Genomic DNA, 22807 nt, shown 5'->3' on the forward strand with positions numbered 1-22807 from the left:
TTGAAGTTGCACATTCAAACTATTCAGTAGCTCTGTTACATCTGTCAGAAAAGCAAGGTGCCATTTCCATTCTTCATCTTTGAGCTCTGCTACCTCTTTGTTTTTTAAAATTAGAAAAGCAGAAACCTGTGGAAGTAAGTCATAGAAACATTTCAAAACTTTCCCTCGACTCAGCCAACAGACTTCTGTGTAGTACAAAATCTCTCCATTGGGAACATTTAGCTCAGACAGTAATTCCTGAAACTGTCTGTGGTTTACTGCATGTGCCCTAATGAAGTTAACACAAGATACCACAACTTTCATGACAGAGTCCCATTTCAGTGACTTACAACATAGCGCTTATTGGTGGATGAGGCAGTGTATGGCTATTCGATGTGAATGGTTGTGTTTGTCCATCTCTTTGTTAATGCATGCAACCACTCCTTTCATACACCCCATCATGGTAGGAGCACCATAAGTTGTCACACTGGCTAGTTTAGCCCAATCCAGCTTCAAATCATTCACAGTTTGGTGGACCTTTTCAAAGATATCCTTTCCTGTTGTTGTTCCTTTGATGCTTTTCAGTGCAGCAAGTTCCTCTGTGACTTCAAAACAATTATTTGTCCCACAAATGAAAATTAGAAGTTGTGCAGAATCACGAACATCATTGCTTTCATTGAGTGCCAATGAAAAATAGCGAAGTTTATTTGAGGAGTTTTGCAAATGCTGATGCAAATTGTCCCCCATTTCTTCAATCCTTCTCGTGATTGTAGGTCCTGTACTAAATAAAACAGCCTTCTCTGGATACATCTCTTTAGTAACAGAAAGAAGGCATTCTTAAACAAATTCTCCCTCTACAAATGGTCTGCCAGTGCGTGCTATTAGCTTGGCAACTTGAACACTTGCTCACAGTGATGACATATTTACCTGCTTCTGCTTCACAGAAGCATTTTGCTGCGTTGTCAATCCATTTTTCAGTTTTAATATTTTATCTTTTCTTGCTTGTCCGATCAAACAATCATATTTGTCTTTATGTCGAATCTCATAATGTCGACGCAAATTGTATTCTTTGAACACAGCCATTAAATCCTGGCATATCAGACAAACAGCTCTTTCCTTGTACTGCATGAAAAAGTAATCATAAGTCCACTGTTCTTTGAAGATGCTGCACTCAGAGTCAATTTTTCTTTTCTTTGACATGTTTCCTAGGGATGCAAAATTGCTATTAGTAAGATACCAATAAATATAGAGCTACAAAAATAGGGATCACTATAGCACAGAAGTAATGACAGGCTGAGAGAAGCGGTCAGTGAATGCTCCTTCCTTCTCCTCTCTATGGGCCCATGTGGTTCCTTCCCCTTTGGTTCCAGCCAAAGCCTTTGGGGCTCTTTGCAAGTAGCCAAAGCAGGACCTGTGAGTATCTGCCAACAGGGGAGGTGGCCAGGGAAGGGATAGGAGACCAGACTACTTTTTAAAAAATTATTTGGGATTACAAGGTTAAAGGTCTTTTAAACCTGAAGGAGAATTCAAACTGATTGGTTTTTTGCCACACTTGTGCCTGTGTATCCACACACATGAAAGCTACCAAAATTGTTCAGCAACCAATTTGGTGGATGTACTTTATATATGGCAAAATCAAAGCAGTGGGTGAATTCTCCTTCAGGCATTATACTGCAGTTGCATTTGAATTAGTGTTAGCCAACTTCAGCTGATTTTGCAAAAGCTAGGAGACATGAAGACATATCCCCCACCCACCCACTTTTAAAGTGCTACTTTAAAAGCAGCCCCTTCCCTACTCAAACACTGGCACTGGTTCACATGGCTGTGAAATTAAGGCTTTTAATTTAAGGCAACAATTTTGCAAGCTTGGAGAAGGCAAGCACCCCCATCCCCCATTCAAACTGTGAAAAAGATCCCATTTAAATTGTTTTCAAAGGCTTTTAATTTAAGGCAGCACTTTTGCAAGCTTTTCAAGCTGCACCAGCGATATCACCCCTCACTGGCCCTCCCCCACACCCTTTGGCCTTACCTTCGGCAGTAGCTATGTGATCAGAAGTACAGCTCAACTGGTGAAAGAAGTGTGACTGGAGTGGATGCTCGCTGGAAGTTAAGGCCGAGGGTAAGGGGATGGGGCTTAATACCACCACTCCGCGGGCCGGATGCTTTGCATTGGCGGGCCATATCTGGCTCACGGGCTGTAGTTTGAGGACCCCTGCTCTAAGCGATTTACAGATTCAGCATATTGCCTCCAACAATCTGGGTCCTCATTTTACCAATCTTGGAAGGATGGAAGGCCGAGTCAACCTTGACCCGGTAAGAGTCTGGGAAGACACCTGTTTTCTGGCTGTAAGGATTTGCACTTGGGGACACTAAGATGTTTGAAAGGGGGAGAGAATGAAAAAAACTACAGATGGTCTATGGAGACAAAATCTGACAAAACATTCAATACTTTTCACATATCATTAGTTTTAGAGCCTGAAAGTTAAGCTGGAGTTTACAAGTACTCTCTATGTACTGCTATATTGTAAGCAACCCAGAGTCAGCCTTATAGGCAGCACAAAAGTTTAATAAGTGAAATGGAATAGAATGGAATGGAATAGATAAGCCAGAGTGAGAGACACTGAGTTCCTTTGTGGTGGATAATATAAGTTGTATTTGACTTCATGGAACCTAATATTGTCCCATAAGCCAATAGAGAACTATAACTCTATTTCCCCCTTATTCTCAACAAAAATACTCTTACCCTGACGTGATCTGAAGTTAAGATGAAATAGATTAAAACCTCATTTCAGCATTTTTTGGAAAAGAAATTGACATATAACTAATGTTCATTATTTGCTGCTTTATAAACTAGCCCAGTCTGGTTCCTGTAAGATTCTTGGCGCCCACAATGACTTAAAAGTATAGAAGGTCATTCAAACATATTTTTTCATATAGACATGTTTTTCATTCAGATCCAGAAAGCATGGATCTGCTCTCATTAAAAAAATGTTCTTTTATATTACCTGTTAGGAATCCTCCATTTCTGATATCTGATTCATTTCAGAATTTCTACATGAAAACAGCACATTTTAGTTGGGTTTAAAGTATTTAAAGCCAATGCTTCTTGCCTTTGTGTAGAATAAGAGTCAAACAATGCTCTCCTTTCATAAGTAATATTGAGCAAAGTTTTTAAAAAGAATCACATATCACCGTTTTACCTCTTAATGAGAGGAATCTTAGCACTCCAATTGTTGAAAGAACCTGAGATGAAAACTTCTTTGCCTCCATCAGTCCAGCGGATGACTGTGGGACGAGCCTGCTGGGATGGTTTAACTGACTCATCCAAGTCATGGTGCCATGATACAAACTCTTTTTCTCCAGGAAGCTGCAGAAAGAGAGCAAAAGTTATATCTTGTCCAAGTCTTCTTGAAAATTGAAATCTTATTTACTAGATTTAGGAATAATCAAGTAATGAGTGAGCACTTTTTGAAGTTATTTTAAGCTTTATAAAGGAGAGTAATCTAGAGAATTATCTAAGGGCCATAAAATGGCTAATTATGTCATAAATCATTATTATAATCAAATCTGTAACTGTGTATATCAGAACAAGTACTAATGTTAGAAAACCATAAAAAGCATCATCCATAAAAAGCATCAAACCATAAAAAGCATACCTTAGATTCATGGGTGCTGAAGATGTTGGGGTCATCAGTGCTGCCAACCATGATCTTGTGTGAATGATCTTTGGCATGGTGGACAGCTCCCTCTGAGCGATGAATCTTGGAACTGTGACGCTCACCTGACATCCTTTCACTTGTGGTGTTCCCCATGGCTCCACTGCAAGATAGCAACAGAAAAGAATTAGGGCCAATTACAATTGTCACAGACATAATGTAGTCCTGTATTTCCAAAGAAGCCAGAGAGGAGTACTGCATTTTCTTACAGGTGGTGGGGGAGACAATACATTTCTTCAGCCATGGGACAGAATGTGAATATATAAATATTCCAGAGAGAGGTCTAGACTCTACTTTAAGACACTATTTGGAAACCTTAAACAATTTGAGAATGATCGAAGAATTGGAAAGAAATAAAGAAATCCTTTTTTTTCCTTCTCTCTTTTTAAATTTCAAAAAAAAACACACAAAAAGAATGGATAATAAGCTTTAAAAAAGAAGTGATGTACAAATAAAAGAAAAAAAAGGGGGGGAGAAGTGAGAAGAGTTATTTAAATTTGTACTGGACTTTAAATATGATTTGGTACTTTTAAACCTAAAAGAAAAAGAGAAGCTAAATAAGATTGTTATGTAATTGAAACAAAATGGATACTTTTTAAACAACTGGAAATTGTGGATTGCAGAGAGACACCATCTGGAGTAAAAGGGACTATTGCAACTTGGTTTTTGTTTTGGAAAATTGTGGACTTCACAGATAACATCCATGATATCTTGTGGGGGAGGATTTTCTTGTCTACAAGCGGTTTGACTTTTGGAGAAAAAAAATAAAAAATAAAAAGAAGGGAACATAACGGAACTCTTATAACTGTTATAAGATGTTTTCTTTACTAATTTCCCTGAGAACCCGAACAAACATGTATTCATACCGTTATCCTTTAAAATGAAACAACCCACATGGCTATCATAAACATTCCTCCACGTTAAGAGGATCTCAGCTCTCTTTGGCACCAGGATATCAAGCTGTTATAACTCTTATAAAGGGGCCTGGTGGCGCAGCAGACTAATAGCCTGTTATTAACATTCAGCTGCCTGCAATTACTGCAAGTTCGAATCTCCCCAGGCTCAAGGTTGACTCAGCCATCCATCCTTTCTAAGGTAGGTAAATTGAGGATCCAGTTTGTGGGGGCAATAAGCTGACTTTGTATAAATATACAAAAGTATGAAGGCTATTGCTTAACGCATTGTAAGCCGCCCTGAGTCTCCGGAGAAGGGCAGCATATAAATCAAATAATAAAAAAAAAAACTGGAATAATATTAATTTAAAAAGAAAAATGGCGCAGGAATTAGAGAAGGAACAAATTGAGAAATAATTATAATGTTGCACAGAGGACAAAAATTTGAGGATATAGAAGCTGAAATGGAATATACACAAGTGGACAAGAAAACGAAGATGGAGGAATAAGACATAGAGGTGGAGAACAAAGAAGATAAAGACAATGTGATTATGAATAAGTAACTGAACATGTGAATAGTATAATAAAAAGGAGGTCTCTAGAAATTATATTGAGATTAATAATAATACAATGATGATTATGCTGGGATTAACAGTGAATGATAAAAGTATAAAAAAAGTATAAAAGGTTGGAAAATAGTAAGGAAAATAAAGTCCAGGACTCACATTTAATAATGTGAGAAGAAATATGTTACAGATACTTAGAAATGAAATATGGATTGAAGTTAAAACATACGAGAAATAGACTATGTTAAATATATATATGTATATTAATGGATATGATGAAGTAATTTTTATTAAGATGTTGGATGATATTATTTGAGGGAATTGATAGCTATAATAATTGGGATACTGTTTAAATATTTATAGAGATTACACTGGGATTAACGGTGAAAAAAATAAAGATGATTATGATGATTACACTGGGATTAACAGTGGAATAAAAATGATTACACTGGGATTAACAATGGAATGATAAAATAACAATGGTAATAATTTGAATATTTTTCACTTAAGTAAAAAAGAAAAGAAAATTGAAACAATATATGATTATGATTTATAAACAAAAACTATTTAATTGGTGTTTACAATAATGGAATAAAGATTTAATGAGCATTATGTGAAGTAATAAATAAATGTAAGGAAGTTATAGAAATGGAAATAATTTTGAAATATAAACATGTTTGAACTATATTGTTAACAGTGAGGATTTAGGGTAAGAATTGTGAAATGTATTATGACGTATTAATTGAATTAAGATTTAAGGTGGGTTAATAGAAGGGTAATTATATTGATTAAGTAAATATGAGTAAACTTTTTCTAAGATGGTATTAGTCAGGGTGGATAAAAATCAATGATTTTTTTAAAAAAATCAACAAAATCGGATTTTTTTGATTTAAGTTGGATTTTTTTGATTTTTATTGAATTTATTTTAATAAAAAACTTTTGGGGTAAAAATCTATCGTAAGATAGTTTTCTATTTAAGATACATAAATAATTTAATTTATTCAGCATGAAATGGAGCTTAGTTATGTAGCACAAGGCTGTATGTTCTGCAACACTGGGACTATCGATGATTCAACAGCGGGTCAAAGGAGTAGCAGAGATGACAGTTGCTCTTTAAAAATTATGATTTAAATCGAGTTGATTTAAATCAAGTCTTTTTACCAGTGATTTAAATCATGATTTAAATCGACTCAATTTAAATCAAATCCACCCTGGTTATTAGTGGAAATATGTGATTTAAGATTAAGAAATAAGTGTTATGGCAAAATAGAATATATAAAATTTTGTTAAAGATGACAAAAAATTAACAAATTGATGACTGGATCAAAGCTCTGTTCTGAAAAGATGTAATTTGTGTGTTTGGGGAAAAAAAAAAACTTTTTGCAAAAAAAAAGCACTATATGAAAAGAAGTCTATTATCTCCCAGGATAACTGGTTCTACTGCCAAACTGGTCTTACATTGGGAAAGTTTTCCTAACATTGGTGGGAAATCCATTCGTCTTCTAATTGATTCAAGTTATTTGAAGAATCCCATCATATCCATCATCACTCATCTCTTCTCAAAGTAAACATATCTAGTTTCTTCGTTCTCTCTTCATAAGACATAATTTCTTTATTATATTGGTTGTCCTGCCATTCAACCTGTTGTAAAGGTTCCAACTGATGAACCCAAGCAAATCAGAACTTTGAGGTCAAGCACTTCCTCAAAGAACTTTTTTACTGGATAAAACATATCGGTACACTTCAAAGGATAGCCAACTCTGACTTTCCCCGCAGTTACAGTATAGTTAAAACCAGTAATGACCCCTTCCCTCCAGTGTCATTAACCATGTTGCTCAATTAGGTGGCGGACTTCTCATGTATTCATCTCCTCCTTCCTTCATCGCCCAGGAGATGACCTTGATTCTCATAAGAAAGATCTATGTTGTGTCTAGCAAAGCATTCCAGCCTACTTCCCCCCTCCCATGCAGTGTGGCAACATTGAATCAGGTAAATGGCTTCTGCAAAGTTGTTTGGCATCAACACCTGTTTCATAATCTCTGAATCCTTAAAGGGTATTGCTCAAACCAATGACAGCACTTCACCAATAATTTGGACTATGTTCCTTGAAACCAGATCTCTCTTTCTGAGACTTACTTGTGTAACCAGACATTCAGTTCCACTATTATTAGAACAGAACAGAAAGGAATCGTAAGTCTGGAAGAAACCTTGGAAGTCTTCCAGTCCAATCCCCTGCCAAAGGTAGAAGACCATATACCATCCCAGAAAAATGGTTGTCCAATATTTTCTTGAAAACCTCCAGAGATGGGGCATCTACAACTCTGGGAGGCAAGCTGTTCCACTGATTAATTGTTCTTACTGTCAGGAAATTTCTCCTTAGTTCCAGGTTGGATTTCTCTTCAATGAACTTCCACCCATTGCTTCTTGTCCTACCCTCAGGTTCTTTGGAGAATAGGTCCACCCCCTCTTCTGTGTGACAGCACCTCAAGTACTGGAAGAGAGCTATCATGTAACCTCTAATCATCCTCTTAATTAGGCTAGACATACCCTGTTTACCCCAAAATAAGACATCCCCTGATAATAAGCCCAATCGGGCTTTTGAGCATATGGCAATAAGGCCAAGCGCTTATTTCAGGGTTCAAAAAAAATATAAGACAGGGTCTTATTTTTGGAGAAACATGGTAGCTAGTTTCCTTAATAATTTATTTAGCCTCCAGACTTCTCCTCATCTTTGTTAGTCTTTTCTGCACTTTCTAGGATCTCAGCATTTTTTTTTTTTGACCAGAATTGGATATAGTATTCCAGATGTGGCCTCACTAGTGTAATATAAAGAGGTACTATCACTTCTCATGATCTTGATGCTATTCCTCTGTTGATCAACATTTTGAATCAACATTTTTGGCAGTTGCAGCACACTGCTGGCTTATACCACTAGGATACCCCGATCCCTCTCAGAGTTAGTACTGTTGAGCTAGGTACTGGCTATTCTGTACCTTTGCATTTGGTTTTTCCTGCCTAAGTGCAGGATCTTACTTTCCTCACCACCTAGCTGCATCTTGCTAGTTAGGGATCAAGCGCAAGTCTGTCAAGATCCTTCTGATTCTTGAGCCTGTCTTCCAAAGTGGTAGCAACTCCCCCTAGCTTTGTTATCTGCTAATTTGATGAGCACTCCCTCTATCCCCTCATCTAGATCATTTATGAAGATGTTAAAGAATACAAAACTTTGAGGTGCACTGCATGTTCCCTCCATGTAGATAGTTTCCTCAAAGACCACACACTGAGTGCAGTTGGTCAGCCAACTATGAATCCATCTATCCCATACGGTTTTATCTTATCTAGAAGTAGGCTGTGATCTACTTTGTCAAATGTCTTAATTAAGTTTAAGTAAATTACTGTATGTCAACAACATTTCCTTGACTTAGTCACTTTATTAAAGAAGGCAATAAGATTTGTTTGGAACAGTTTTTAAAACAAACCCATGTTGGCTTCTATTAATCACCTTGTTCATTTCTAGCTTCTTGCAAATCTGCTTATTTTTTTTTCTAGGATTTTGCTGCCTATTGATGTCAAGTTGATTAGTTTATAGTTTCCTGGTTGCAATTTTTTTCCCTTTTTTGAAAATTGGAACATCACCTCTTTTCCAATCTGCCAGTTTACCCGTGCTCCAGGGGCTCTGAAATATTTTGTTCAGTGGTTCCAATTATCACCATCAACTTTGAATCGAACCTGGCAAAAGCCATTTTTCTATTCCTCAGTTGCCACACAGAGGGGGGTGGGGAATGAAATATGTTGCTAGAAAAAAACACGTAACTTTCTTATGGGAACCAAGGTCATCTCTATGGGTGTGGATAGAGATGGGGAGCAGTGCCTGGAGAGCCTGCCAATTAACCTAATTGGCAAACATGACCTGTGACTTAGAGAGGGTGTTATTTCCTATTTTAATTATACTGAAACTGTGGAAAGAGACTTCCAGTTGGTGACTTGTGGCGACATGGCATGGTAAGAGCGATCGCTCCTTCCCACTGCCACTTAACGCTACGTTTTGGGGACCCTTCGAGGCGTGGAAGCCTGGAGGGCTTCGCAGACAAGTGGGGCTTCGGTGAGTCGAGTGGTGGAGCGCAAACCCACCCGGCGGGACCGATATCCACTGTCAATCTAACGGAGCGCGTCTGCCTGTTAATGGCAGACTCGAAGCCACGATAGCTAATGAGACAGGAAGCAAAAATTCCGGGAAAGAGAGGCGGAGTGCACTCGTAACCACTTCTTCTAGAGCACGCCTGAGATCGGCAAGAGCTTTGCTGGCTGGGTCGGATCGAAAGTTCTCATAGGAGGAAAAAACGGCGACTGAAAGAAAGAGGAGGATTTGACAGCTGATAGGATCGCAGACAGGCCGGCAAGAAACAAGAAGGAGAGATTGGCAAGCGGAACAGCGGCGCTACCTGATTTGGATGTAACTTGCTGTGTGGATCGATCAAGAGAGCTCTGAAGACGTAGGAAAAAGATTTTGCTGATTGGAAAGGAGAACGACCGGAAATTAGGACCGGAAGTGCAACCATACTTGATACCAACGAGAAGAACAATGAAGAGCTAGAGAGGAAAGAAGGAGTACCAGGAAGTGACAAGCGGAATAATTAAACTCATTCTCATAAGATTCTAAAGAAGCGAGAAATAAAATGGGTGATATTAAACTATCATACTTTCCTGCACAGACTTTAACAAGTGTGGTTCCTGAAGGGACTAAGAAGAACTGAATAAAAATTTGTACCTACATAGATTATTATTAGTTTAAAATTAGTCTATATTTACAATATATTTATATCTATTTTTTCTTCTTTATACATTTAAAGTATTTAAAGTATCTATATAAGTATTTAAAGTATTTAAAGTATTTACATATTTAAAGTATTAAAAATATCAATATAACGTAGCTAATTAACATATTTACAAAGTTGAATATAACTCGTATTGCATCAAATAACTAGTGTATTATAAGGTTAAATATCTGCATAGTCATATTAGGATCTATTCTCTTTTCTTGTTTTCCTTTTTTTTTGTTTGTTATGTGCATAGATTGACTATATTGCCTAATATTATTAAGGATTAAATTTTTTTTAACAGTGATTTATCTTATATTAATTAATGAATTGTTTACTGATTGGCTATTGAGCATTAACTTACTGGCCTCCTGCTGACTATATATATATATGTACTGAGAGCCTTTTTATGAATTGAGAATTTAATTAATTGATAATCAGAATTTAAACTAAATAAGAAATATTGTCTTTAAACTGTTTGATTGTGCTATTTAATATTTGTCTGCAAATTGGGAATATTTTAAAACAATTCCTAGTCCTGTTAATCTAAGTAAAGGGAAAAACAATTAGTGGATTATTATTTGGAGGAACATAGAAAAGATAGTCAGAGAACAGGCGAAAGTGTTGAGGGAGATGACAAGTCTTGCATCCACTGTGGCAAAAACAGGAAAGAAAGTAACCTCCAGCTTCTCAAACCCCACAATTACAATGTCGTCCCCTGCAACCCAAAAGTCGATAGAAGGGCTATCAAAAAGCGAGAAATCATCAGTGATTCCAACAATGCAAGTGATGCAGTTGTCATTAGCAACGATTCAAGAGACAATGCTCTTAATGCAAGAGAAGATGTCCAGCAATCATCAAGAATTGAAAACAGACATACAAAGCACTGACCAGAAAATGAGTGACATACAACAAGCTATACAAAAGAATGAACAGAGAATACAAAAAATGGAATCTAAGATTGAACAACAAGAGAAGAACCTAGAGACAGTAGATCAAAAATTAACGGCCCAGAACAGGGATCTGTTTGGAGTTTGATCCTGTGGCTCCCGAGGATGTGGACAGGGTTCTGGGTAAGATTAGTGCCGCCACGTGTTTATTGGACCCGTGTCCCTCCTGGTTGGTACTGGCCTCCCGGGAGGTTACACGAGGCTGGCTCCAGGAGATTATAACTGCTTCTTTGAGCGAGGGTGCCTTTCCTGCCGCCTTGAAAGAGGCGGTAGTGAGGCCCCTCCTCAAGAAGCCTTCCCTGGACCCGGCTGAATTAGCCAACTATCGTCCGGTCTCCAACCTTCGTTTTGTGGCGAAGGTTGTTGAGAGCGTGGTGGCACGACAGCTTCCCCGACACCTGGATGAAGCTATCTATCTGGACCCGTGCCAGTCGGGCTTCAGGCAGGGGCACAGCACAGAAACGGCATTGGTCGCGTTGGTGGATGATCTCTGGAGGGCTCGGGACAGGGGTTGTTCCTCTGTCCTAGTCCTATTAGATCTCTCAGCGGCTTTTGATACCATCGACCATGGTATCATGCTGCGGCGGTTGAGGGGGTTAGGAATAGGGGGCACCGTTCTGCGGTGGTTCTCCTCCTTCCTCTCCGACCGCTCGCAGTTTGTGTTGGCAGGGGGACAGAGGTCGACCTCGAGGCATCTCGCATGGGGAGAGCCGCAAGGGTCGGTCCTCTCGCCCCTCCTGTTCAACATTTATGTGAAGCTGCTGGGTGAGATCATCCGTGGTTTTGGGGTGAAGTGTCACCTGTACGCTGACGACACTCAGCTGTACATCTTCACCCCAGACCACCCCAACGATGCCCTTGATGTGATGTCTCGCTGCCTGGAAGCCGTGCGGGTCTGGATGGGGAGGAACAGGCTCAGACTCAACCCTTCCAAGACTGAGTGGTTGTGCCTTCCGGCGTCCCAATATAGTCAGCAGGTGCCATCGCTGACTATTGGGGGTGAATCTTTGCCCCCCACAGAGAGGGCTCGCAATCTGGGTGTCCTCCTGGATGCACGGCTGTCTTTAGAAGAACATATGACGGCTGTAACCAGGGGGACCTTTTATCAGGTTCGCCTGATTCGCCAGTTGCAGCCCTTTCTGGATCGGGACACCCTGCGCACAGTCACTCACGCCCTTGTTACCTCCCGGTTGGACTATTGCAATGCTCTCTACATGGGGCTCCCCTTGAAGAGCACTCAGAGGCTCCAACTGGTCCAGAATGCGGCCGCGCGGGTGGTTATGGGTGCAACCCGTTGCGCCCACGTGACACCCCTCCTGCGCGAGCTGCACTGGCGCCCAGTGGTCTTCCGGGTGCGATTCAAGGTGTTGGTCACCACCTTTAAAGCACTCCATGGCATAGGACCCGGGTACCTTCGAGACCGTCTTCTGCCACCAATAGCCTCCCACAGGCCAGTTCGCTCCCACAGAGAGGGTCTCCTCAGGGTGCCATCGGCCAAGTCATGTCGGCTGGCGACATCCAGGGGGAGGGCCTTCTCTGTGGGAGCCCCAGCCCTGTGGAATGAACTGCCCCCGGAAATTCGTAAGATTTCTGACCTCCGGGTATTTCGCTGCGCACTCAAGACCCTATTGTTCCGCCAGGCTGGGTTAGCAACATAATTTTTAATTGGATGTTTTAAATTTTTGGGGTTTTTAAATTAAGCCAAATTTATTTAATACTTTTAAATTATTTTAAATTGATGTTTATTCTGTTTTTAAATAGGCTGTACACTGCCCTGAGTCCTTCGGGAGAAGGGCGGTATAGAAATAAAATTATTATTATTATTATTATTATTATTATTATTATTATTATTATTATTATTATTATTATTATTATTATTATTATCTGGAAGATTCGATTACGCAGCTGGAAATGGATAGAGCTTCTTTCTATCTGCGTTTCCAAAACATTGCAAAAGATAAGGACGAAAACCTGGGCCAAGTACTGGCAGAATTAATAGCGGAGGTTCTTCAACAAGATACAGACGACATAATAAAAGAACTGGACGAGGTGTACAGGGTACAGACGAACTACGCCAGACGGAACAAACTACCTAGAGAGGTACACATAAGATTTGCACCGAAGAAAGTTAAAGATATTTTTTATAAAATGGTAAAGGAAAAACCAATCAACTATAAGGAAAGGGAGGTGGTTGTCTTGAAGCAAGTGCCGAGGAGGGTGAGAGAACAACGAAGAGACTATAGATTCCTCGCCATACAGTTGAACAAAAGGAATATACTCTTCAGATGGACCTTGCCAGAGGGTATGCTGGTTACATGGCAAGGGAGGAAAATTAAAATAAACAGCCTGGTGGAGGCTCAAGAATTCCTTGACCAACTGAGAGGGTCAGAAGATGAACAGAGTAGTAAAGAGGAATTGGAAGCAGCTACCACAGAAGAGGAACTCACCCAAAGAAGATCCAAAGAAGGGACCCCAGAGGGGAAAGAGAGTTTAGAGGAGAAAGAGAAGGAAGAGAAAGAAAGCAGAGAAGCAGGGAAGAAACAAAGACCACAAAGAGCGGTTTGAGCAAACACCAACCTTAAATTCAAGTAAAACAACACAAGGCAAAAAGGATGGATGATTGGAAAATCCTATCGATCAACGTAAATGGACTTAATGATTATAAAAAAAGAAAAACTTTCTTTAACAAATTAGTCACTCAAAATGTAGATATAGTCTGTCTCCAGGAGGTACATATTAAACAAGAAGACAAAAAATATTTGGAATATAAAAAATTGGGGAATCTTTATACCTCCTTAGCCATGAAAAAGAAGAGAGGGGTGGCACTATATATCAAAAAAGAGATAAAAACAGAATTGAAATATGCAGATCCAAAAGGTACATTACTAATAGTTGAAATTAAGAGAGGCAACTCTCCAATATTAATAGCAGCGATCTACGCTCCAAACAAAAATATGAAAGAGTTTTACAATAAAATGCGAGAAATAATAAGGAGAATGGATAATAACAATATTTGCATCATTGGGGACTTCAATGGAGTGGTAGACGCGAATAAAGATCATAAAAGACCCAGAGGACAAAAGAAAAAAAGGAAAAATCTACCAAAAACCTTCTTCAACTTAGTCGATGAACTAAATCTCGTAGACATTTGGCGAACATTACACCCCAATAAAAGACAGTACACTTTCTATTCTAATCCTAATAAATCATGGTCTCGAATAGATATGATGTGGGTGAGCAGGAATATGGGAATGGACATTGTATCAGCAGAGATCTTACCCAACACCTGGGCAGACCATAACCCACTGGAAATTAGATGGAAGAGTAGATATAAGAGAAAGAATACGAGATGGAGAATGAACATACAATTCCTACGAGACAAAAAAAATATTGATAAAGTTAGAGGGGAGCTAACAAACTTTTTTGAAGAAAATGAAAAAGAACCAATGGATCGGGGAATAATCTGGGATACGATGAAGGCCTATTTAAGAGGCCTAATGATAGCATACGGAGCATACAGAAACAAAGAGAGGAGAGAAGCTCAAAGAACATTGCTAGAAGAACTGGCAAAGGCAGAGAAAGAGGCACAACAAAACCCTGATAATGAAACAATAAAAGAAAATTGGATGACCATTCGTCATAAACTAAATATAATGGATCAAGAAAAATTAGCACATGAAATTAAGAGAACAAAACAATATTATTTTGAGAACGCCAATAAGCCAGGCAGGTGGTTGTCCTATAGAATTAAAAAAGAGAGAGAGAAAGGAATTATTTTCCAATTAGAGGACCTGGAAGGCCACATTGTAACCAAGGAGGAAGAAAAACTGGAAATAGCACGCGAATACTATGCATCTTTATATAAAGAAGAAGATATTCCCAAAGAGAAAGTAAAACAATATCTATTGGAGGAGGGAATGCCACAGATCGGAGAGGAGGAAAAAGAGATGTTGAATAAAGAGATTACATTGACAGAGTTAAAAACAGCAATTGCCAAACTGAAAAAGAATAAATCTCCAGGCCCAAATGGATTCCCAGGGGAATTATATAAAAACTTAGAATTAGAAGACATTCTACTTCCAAGAATGCTTGAAATTTTTAATGAGGCCCTACTGAAAAATAAAATACCAGAATCTTGGAGAGAGGCTTATATTACACTCCTACCAAAAGAAGGAACAGATACCAAATTGATACAGAATTATAGACCAATTTCTCTTCTCAATATTGATTATAAAATATACATGAGCATATTAGCGGAAAGACTAAAAAGAATCCTCAATAAGATAATACATAGTGACCAGAATGGATTCCTCCCAGGGAGGCAAATTAGGAATAACACAAGGACGATTCTGGATGTGATAGAATATTATGAGGAACACCCGGACAAAGAGGTGGCATTAGTTTTTTTAGACGCCCAGAAGGCCTTCGACAATTTGAATTGGGAATTTATAAAGCAACAAATTGATATAATGGGATTTGGACAAAATTTTGCAAACACAATAAACACGATTTACGAGAAGCAAAGGGCTAACATCTTAGTAAACGACGAACTCACTAAAACATTTCAGATCAGTAAAGGAGTAAGACAGGGATGCCCAATGTCACCACTTCTGTATATATTGGCACTAGAAGTGTTATTAAAGAAGATTAGGGAGAGTGACCAAATTAAAGGGCTTAAAATCAGGAAGGAAATATATAAAGTCCAAGCGTTCGCGGATGATGTCGTCTTAATCATGGAAGAACCGGTGGAAACAGGCATACAAATATTGGATGTACTTGACAAGTATGGAGAAGTAGCGGGGCTCAAATTAAACAAATCTAAAACCAAAATGCTCACCAAAAATATGACGAAAAATCAGAAAGAAGCCCTGGAGAAATCCATGGGAATACAAATTGTGAAGAAAGTTAAATACCTGGGAGTGTGGATCTCAACAAAATATTCGGCCCTCAAAGAGGACAATTATGTCCCTTTGGTAAAAAGCATAAAACAAGACTTAGAGAAATGGGGGAAGCTCCAGATTTCCTTTTTAGGAAGGATAGCGACAATCAAAATGAGTGTCTTACCTAAATTGTTGTATCTGTTTTAAACGGCGCCAATTAAATTAGACAAAAAATTTTTCAGAGAACTTGATGCCATCATTAGGAAATTTATTTGGGGAGGAAAAAAGCCAAGAATAGCAATTAGGAGTTTACAAGATAAAAAAGATAGAGGAGGGCTTGGACTACCTATTTGGGAAACTTATCATAAAGCAGCAATTCTAGTTTGGCTAAAAGATTGGGCAACCTTGGCGAACAAAAGAATTTTAATGTTAGAAGGGCATGATCTTCAGAAAGGCTGGCATGCCTTCCTATGGGAAACAGGGAAAAAAACAAAAACATACTTTAATAAACACAAATTGAGGGATATATTGAAGTTAACCTGGGAAGAAATAAGACGAAAACATTATACTAAAATCCCCAGTTGGCTCTCAACTATGGAGGCGATAATATACCCAAACGTTCTGGAACTTGGTAAAACGGTGAAATATAAAGAAATATTAGACAAGGCAGGAAATCTCAAAACAATAGAACAGTTAAAAGAACAAGGTACTCACATAGAATGGTGGACATACGCACAGATAAAATCAAGGTACAAAAAAGATAAAGAACAATACGGTATAGAAATGGGTAGCAAAGATTTCGATATGATTTGGATGAGCACAGACAATAAATTACTGGCTAAATTGTACAATTATTTGGTAGAATATGACCTGATGGAGGAGGTGGTTAAAGATCCAATGTTAGCATGGGCCAAAAATATTGGGAAAAATATAAATTTGGAAGAATGGGACCAAATATGGAATAACAATGTAAGACTCACCAAGGCAACCACATACAAGGAGAACCAGTATAAGATGATCTATAGGTGGCACCTAGCACCAGCTAGGATTGCCAAAATTTATCCCAACCTAAGTCCAAAGTGTTGGAAGTGCGGACATCAGCAAGGCACTTTTTACCATTGCTGGTGGACCTGCCCTCAAGCTAAAAAATATTGGAAGATGATTGGCAATTGGCTTTCAGAAATAATAGGTGAAACTTTTGAATTAGATCCTAAAATATTCCTCCTGGGAATTCTGAAGACGGAAATGGTAAAAAAGAAGAAATACCTAGCAGTGCATATAATAACAGCAGCAAGAATCTCTTTTGCTCAACAATGGAAAGAGAAAAAAATACCAATTAAGGAACAAGTAATCGGTAAAATAATGGAATGTGCCGAGATGAATAAATTAACATTGGAAATCAATGACAGAGAAGATACTGACTATTATAGCGTGTGGGACAAGTGGTACGGGTGGTTAGAGAAGAGGAAAATGAAATTAAAAAAAATGGAAGAAACTAGATTTGAGTACAAGAAATAGTCAAATGACATAGTAAGAGAAGATGTACCGCAGATTGTAGAAAGTAAAATGAAGTAAGGAAAGGTTATATAGGTAAGCAAAAGATATGACTTATGTATTTATTAATTTACCTTTAAAGACCTATTATATATATATACATTAAGAATGATATAAGCACATATCAGTATAAGTACATATTTATATACTATGTAACTGAGTAGCAAAGATTATCTATATGTACATATATCTGTATTCTTATTTATTTCCTTTTCCTATACTATGTAACCGGATGGACAAAAACTGTATTATTATAATTTCTTAACAATAAAATATTTTTTTTAAAAAAAAGAAACTGTGGAAAACATTTAGAGTTGGCTTTCCATTTGATCATGCCGATATGATGTGCCCAATAAATGAGTTTTTAGAGGAAGACCTCAGCCTCAGAGTTCTGATTTGCTTGGGTTCGTTAATCGGGATCATGACAATCACATCTGCCAGCTCCTTCAGAACTTTCTATTTGTATTCTATTTCTATTCCTAGGGATATATTTTTTTTTTAATTTGATTTATATGCCGCCCTTCTCCGAAGACTCAGGGCGGCTTACAATGTGCTCAGCAATAGCCTTCATCCTTTTTGTATATTTATACAAAGTCAGCTTATTGCCCCCACAAACTGGGTCCTCATTTCACCTACCTTAGAAAGGATGGAAGGCTGAGTCAACCTTGAGCCTTGGCGAGATTCGAACCCTGCAGTAATTGCAGGCAGCTGGTCTTAAGCAGCTTAATAACAGGGTGCTTTAAACCCTTGTACTACCAAGGCTCTATTTTAGTGCATTTTGTGGAAATTGGAATTGATGCCTATAACTGAACATCCATTTAAGAAATATCAGTTCTATATTTGTATGGAATCCATATTTCCAGGTATGCATATACTGAAAGATAACTTAGTTAATAGTATACTAACCCTCTAGTATCTCTGGAAACAATTATATCAGAAACATATGGGACATAATGCCTAAAAAAATATTTGACTTTTCCTATGCTAATTAACTTTATGGGGAAACTAAATTTTAAAAATTGGGGAAAATATGATATGGAAACATTGGTCGTAAGTGGAGATACTGATTTTGGATCAATTGATAAGTAATGAAGATGAATTTCTAACATGTTAAGAGAAATTTATTGTCTACATGGCAACATATGTAGTTATATTTGTTAATATTGTTTGGACTAGCATTATTCTTAGATTCTGAGACAGCTGAGATACTAGAACTTCTTAAATCCTTTGACACTAAAAAAAACCCTATTATTTTCTGTAGATACTTATCAATAAATGTGATATGGAAATGCTAAGAAATGAATGGAATAAATAGATTTCTATATTGCCATCTGAGACCGCTGAGTCATGTTATCTCAAATTCTATTTATTACCTCGGACAAAATTCCTGGGAATCAGTCCTTGATCAGGCAAAGCTGGGCTTTTCTTGTCCTAATTCTATTTGTGGAAAAAAGCCAGGATGCATCTTTCTTTAACTGCAGAATATTTTTCTAAAACCATTTTTAAAGAATGAGACCAAAGTGTATCAACTCCTGCACAGTCCTGCGACCTTCCGAAGAAAGAAGAGGGCAGGCAAGAAGGATCCCACCATGACCGTTACGGGAAGAAGATGCATAAACCGATTAGAGTTGCTAGCCTCAATTCCACTGAAATTCATGAGATTTAAGGCACGCCACTTTTATCCCTCAGGGATTGAATATAGCACTCACACGTGCTCTCCGTGTTTTATAATCCACACCGGAACCCCCACTCATTCAAGTGAGCGACGGGCAATCGGCGCTAGATTCCCAGATTGGCGTCACTCTGGGATGCGACGCCGGGAGCAGCCACTTTTTCGAGCAGTTCGCGGAGAACTGCCTTTCCCTACACTAAAACACGCGCCGCCTCAGACTTGACTTTCATCCATGAAACCGAGAATTTGTAGAACTTTTACCCTTATTTCTTCCTTGTGCTCGCTGGTTTCTTCCCCAGGAGAGCGCTATCCAAGGCAAAGAATTCACCTGGATAAATTATTCCCGACAGACTGCTGCTTATTCACAATCGCCTGATACCAAAATGACCAGAAATAGAAATCGAAGGGCGGCGCGTGCGCAAAGCGCTAGACTTTTTTCTCCACTATGCGCCGGACAAAGCACGCCCAAAGGGCGATGACGACAATGGTAAAAGAGCGTTGGAAGCCGTCGAGCTTCCTCTTACTAACAGAAATCTCCGAGAAAAGTAGCCCAGGAAAAAGGAAGGTTGCCATTTGATGTTGTCCTGATTTTTTTCAGTTACAATCGGGTAGACCTGGGCAAAAGGTAAGTAAAAATTGGGAATACAAAGCTCAGAGTAAGAAGCATCTTTCGGTAGCAAATTCTGGCATGGAAATTCTTTGTAAAGAGGCGCAGCTGAACGAAACTAATGATCCAGTAAAGCAACCAGCCGACCCTCTTGTTCTGCCTAACGACCATGAAACAGAAAACCCTCTTAGCAGGACAAAAACTCTAACGTCAGGAAAAAAAAATATTCAGTCGCGAGAGCATGAGAAGAAAAAGTGGCTGCCGCTGAATATAGGAATCTCAGTGTCCATCTTTAAAGATAGAATGTGAAGTGCAAACTCTCCCTTGTTATCTACTAGTTGCTCGGATTTTTGCAAACCTCCTTATCCGGCCAGGCCAGAAGATTGGTTTTGTACCTGGTAATTGCAGCAGACTTATGTGCACCAAAATGGAGTAATAGTGAAATACCCACAATGGAGGAGTGGATTATGAAGATGGCAGAATTTTCAGAAATGCAAAATTGACCTGTTTGGTCAGGGATAAAACAATTTGTACTTTTATAAAAAAAAAAAAAAAACAACAACCTTGAAACCTTTTATGGACTTTCTGTTGAAAATTAAAAAAAGGGAAATGGTGATTTTTGGATCTACAGGAGGTCCTTCTCTGTATGCCTTCCTCCCTTTGGAACATTCTTCCTGCAGAAATAAAGGCGGTCCCTTGTTAGAAGGCCATGAAAACATATTTCTATCATTGGGCCTGGGTACTCCAGGTTGATTTGGAGCCAATCATGTGGCTTGTGTTTACTATCACAGATATGTATGTGTGTTTAAGGGGTTTTTATATTGTTGATTTGTAATGTATGCCAGCTAGAGTCACAGTGTGTGAGTTGGGCAGCTATATTAACCTATTTAATAAATAATAAAATACAAGGAAAAAGGGAACCATGTAATCTAATCTTAAAAAGAGGAGTCATAATGACACTAACTGTTTAAAGAAGATTGGAAGTAGTTTCTTTAGATACTTTATATCTTTTTTTGTCCTAAATCTATTTGTGGAATAAATCTTTTGTATCTGTACTATTTCTTGCACTTTTTGTTACCCTTTATACATTTTCATGTCAATCTTTTATTTATATAAAAATCATTAATATTTTTTTAAATGTTAGATAGTCCCAGGTCAGTGAACCTGTGAAGAAACAAACCTGTGGACCTGTGAAGAAACAAATGCCATCTTAGGCTCCTCCCAGTGTCACCATTCTGTTTTTGAGTGCCCAGGAGCAGGGAAGATCCCCTCCCCCACTTTAGAGAATTCTGCACTCTGCCAAAGTAACCACCTTGTTGAGTAAATGCCAAGATGCTGAGTTTGAAAGCAAGTCAGACTTGCCCCAGTCCGATCCCTTAGGAAAGAAAGAGCTCAACTCCATTTGGATGAAGTGATAGGTTCTTTTACTAAAAGATGCTGGCTGCAGTAAAGTCAGGCTACAACTAATTTTCCAGCACTAAAAGAAATATTTTAGGAATGTAAAAGGAAACAAAATGTTTCCCCTCATCCCAGCCCTTCCCCTATGACCAGTTCGTCTTCAGCCAATGAAGATTCGCACAAACTGGTTCTGAGCTCTGTTCTCTGTCAAGCTGTCATTTCCCACCACATATTCATATAGGTTAATTGTCCATTTCTTCCCCCCATGTCCCCTCTCCCCCGCCCAGCCTTTGATGGCAGGATGCCAGCAAGGCACCAAGCAGAAGATGGCAGATTTGACATACTGCCCCCCCTTGACAGAGATGTTAGTCCTACAGAACAAGAAAGGAGGGAGAGATACATACAGAATACAAAATTAATTGGATGGTCATCTAGGCTTATATGGACATTTGGAATTTTTTAAGCAGTTTGGATGCCTTAATGTGTTTGGATTCAACCTATTCAGTTTCTAAGGGAGGGAAGTCTTTCCAAGCCATCAAATACTGGATTTTCCCTCTATGTTTCAGAGACAGTCTAATATCTCCCTATCGTGTTCCCTGAAAATAAGACCTACCCAGAAAATAAGCCCTAGCATGATTTTAGCATGTGCCTAATAATAAGCTGTACCCCCAAAATAAGCCCTAGTTAAGAGGTCACCCACTCCATCCCACGGTCTGTTTTTGGCCATGGCCATGGGCCATAGCCGTGATGAGGCAGGGGACCATGTGTTGTGTCCACACACCATACTGGATTGCTTCATGTGATTTTGATTCTATTCCTCTGTTTATGCAGCCTAGAACTGTTGGCTTTTTTGGCAGCTGCAGCACACTGTTGTGGTCCACCAGCGGCCAGCAGAGCTGGCAGCAGATTCGGACAGGGAGAAGGTTGTAGAGCAGTGGTTCTCAACCTTCCTAATGCCGTGACCCTTTAATACAGTTCCTCATGTTGTGGTGACCCCCAACCATAAAATTATTCCTAAAACTATTGAAAATATGTCTTTTCCGATGGTCTTAGGCGACCCCTGTGAAAGGGTCATTCGACCCCCAAAGGGGTCCCGACCCACAGGTTGAGAACCACTGTTGTAGAGGAACGTGGGCCAGTCCTGGAGTCTGGGGAAGGCTCGGACAAGAGCTCTGTGTCGGAGGCAGAGAGGGGGCCAGGGCCATCTGGTAATTATGTCTGCCTCCGGAGCCTCCAGAATCTGACATCAGCGAGGCAGAAGAACAGGGGGAGCCTGTTCCCAGTGCGTGCATGCGCAGAGCTGCCAGGAGGCAAGAACAGTTAAGACAAAAAGGGCAACTTGGGAGTAAGGCTTGGAGATGATTGGCCCCTCCCATAAGACATAAGAGAGGAGCAAATGGGTGTGAGCCTTTGCAGGAAGCAATCTGTTCATTCTGGTTGGTTCAAACTCTGAGAACCTCTGTTTGACTCTGTGCTCCGTTTGGCCTTACAAAACTAATTGGCAATTAGGTCTCTGGCAGCATTTCAAGGGAGATAAAGGTGGGTGCTTATCAGCATTACCTTGAAAGATTGGCAGACATCTGTCGGACTCTTCACAGAATGTTAGGGCTGTGAATGACCATAATTCACAGCCATTTAAATAAAAGAGGATTTTGTGGGACTAAGCATGTGAGTTATACTTTCTAAGGGAACCTAGGTCAGAAGACACACTGCTGGCTCATATATAAATGATTGTCCACTAGGACTCCAAGATCTCTCTCACAGTTATTACTATTAAG

At 39.1% G+C, this 22807-nt stretch overlaps 1 protein-coding gene across 2 annotated transcripts in view; it reads right to left on the minus strand.

Annotated features, from left to right (window-relative positions):
- PRKAB2 (protein kinase AMP-activated non-catalytic subunit beta 2) overlaps positions 1 to 22807 on the minus strand; it is a 106034-nt gene that overhangs the window by 52023 nt on the left and 31204 nt on the right. Inside the window, exons 1-3 of one of the 2 annotated variants that reach the window (XM_070939174.1) lie at positions 19286 to 19385; positions 3636 to 3798; positions 3180 to 3346 (exon numbers count right to left, since the gene is read on the minus strand). In XM_070939174.1, coding sequence (XP_070795275.1) covers positions 3180 to 3346; positions 3636 to 3791 — 323 coding nt within the window. In that variant the 5' untranslated portion in view covers positions 3792 to 3798; positions 19286 to 19385. Of the gene's footprint in view, positions 1 to 3179; positions 3347 to 3635; positions 3799 to 19285; positions 19386 to 22807 lie in introns of those variants that run through there. The other variant, XM_070939175.1, reaches the window with a different exon arrangement.

The sequence above is a fragment of the Pituophis catenifer genome, unplaced genomic scaffold, assembly GCF_029215685.1.
Source record: "Pituophis catenifer annectens isolate HBS135680 unplaced genomic scaffold, rPitCat1.0.hap2 SCAF_3, whole genome shotgun sequence".
NCBI classification, from domain to species: domain Eukaryota; kingdom Metazoa; phylum Chordata; class Lepidosauria; order Squamata; family Colubridae; genus Pituophis; species Pituophis catenifer.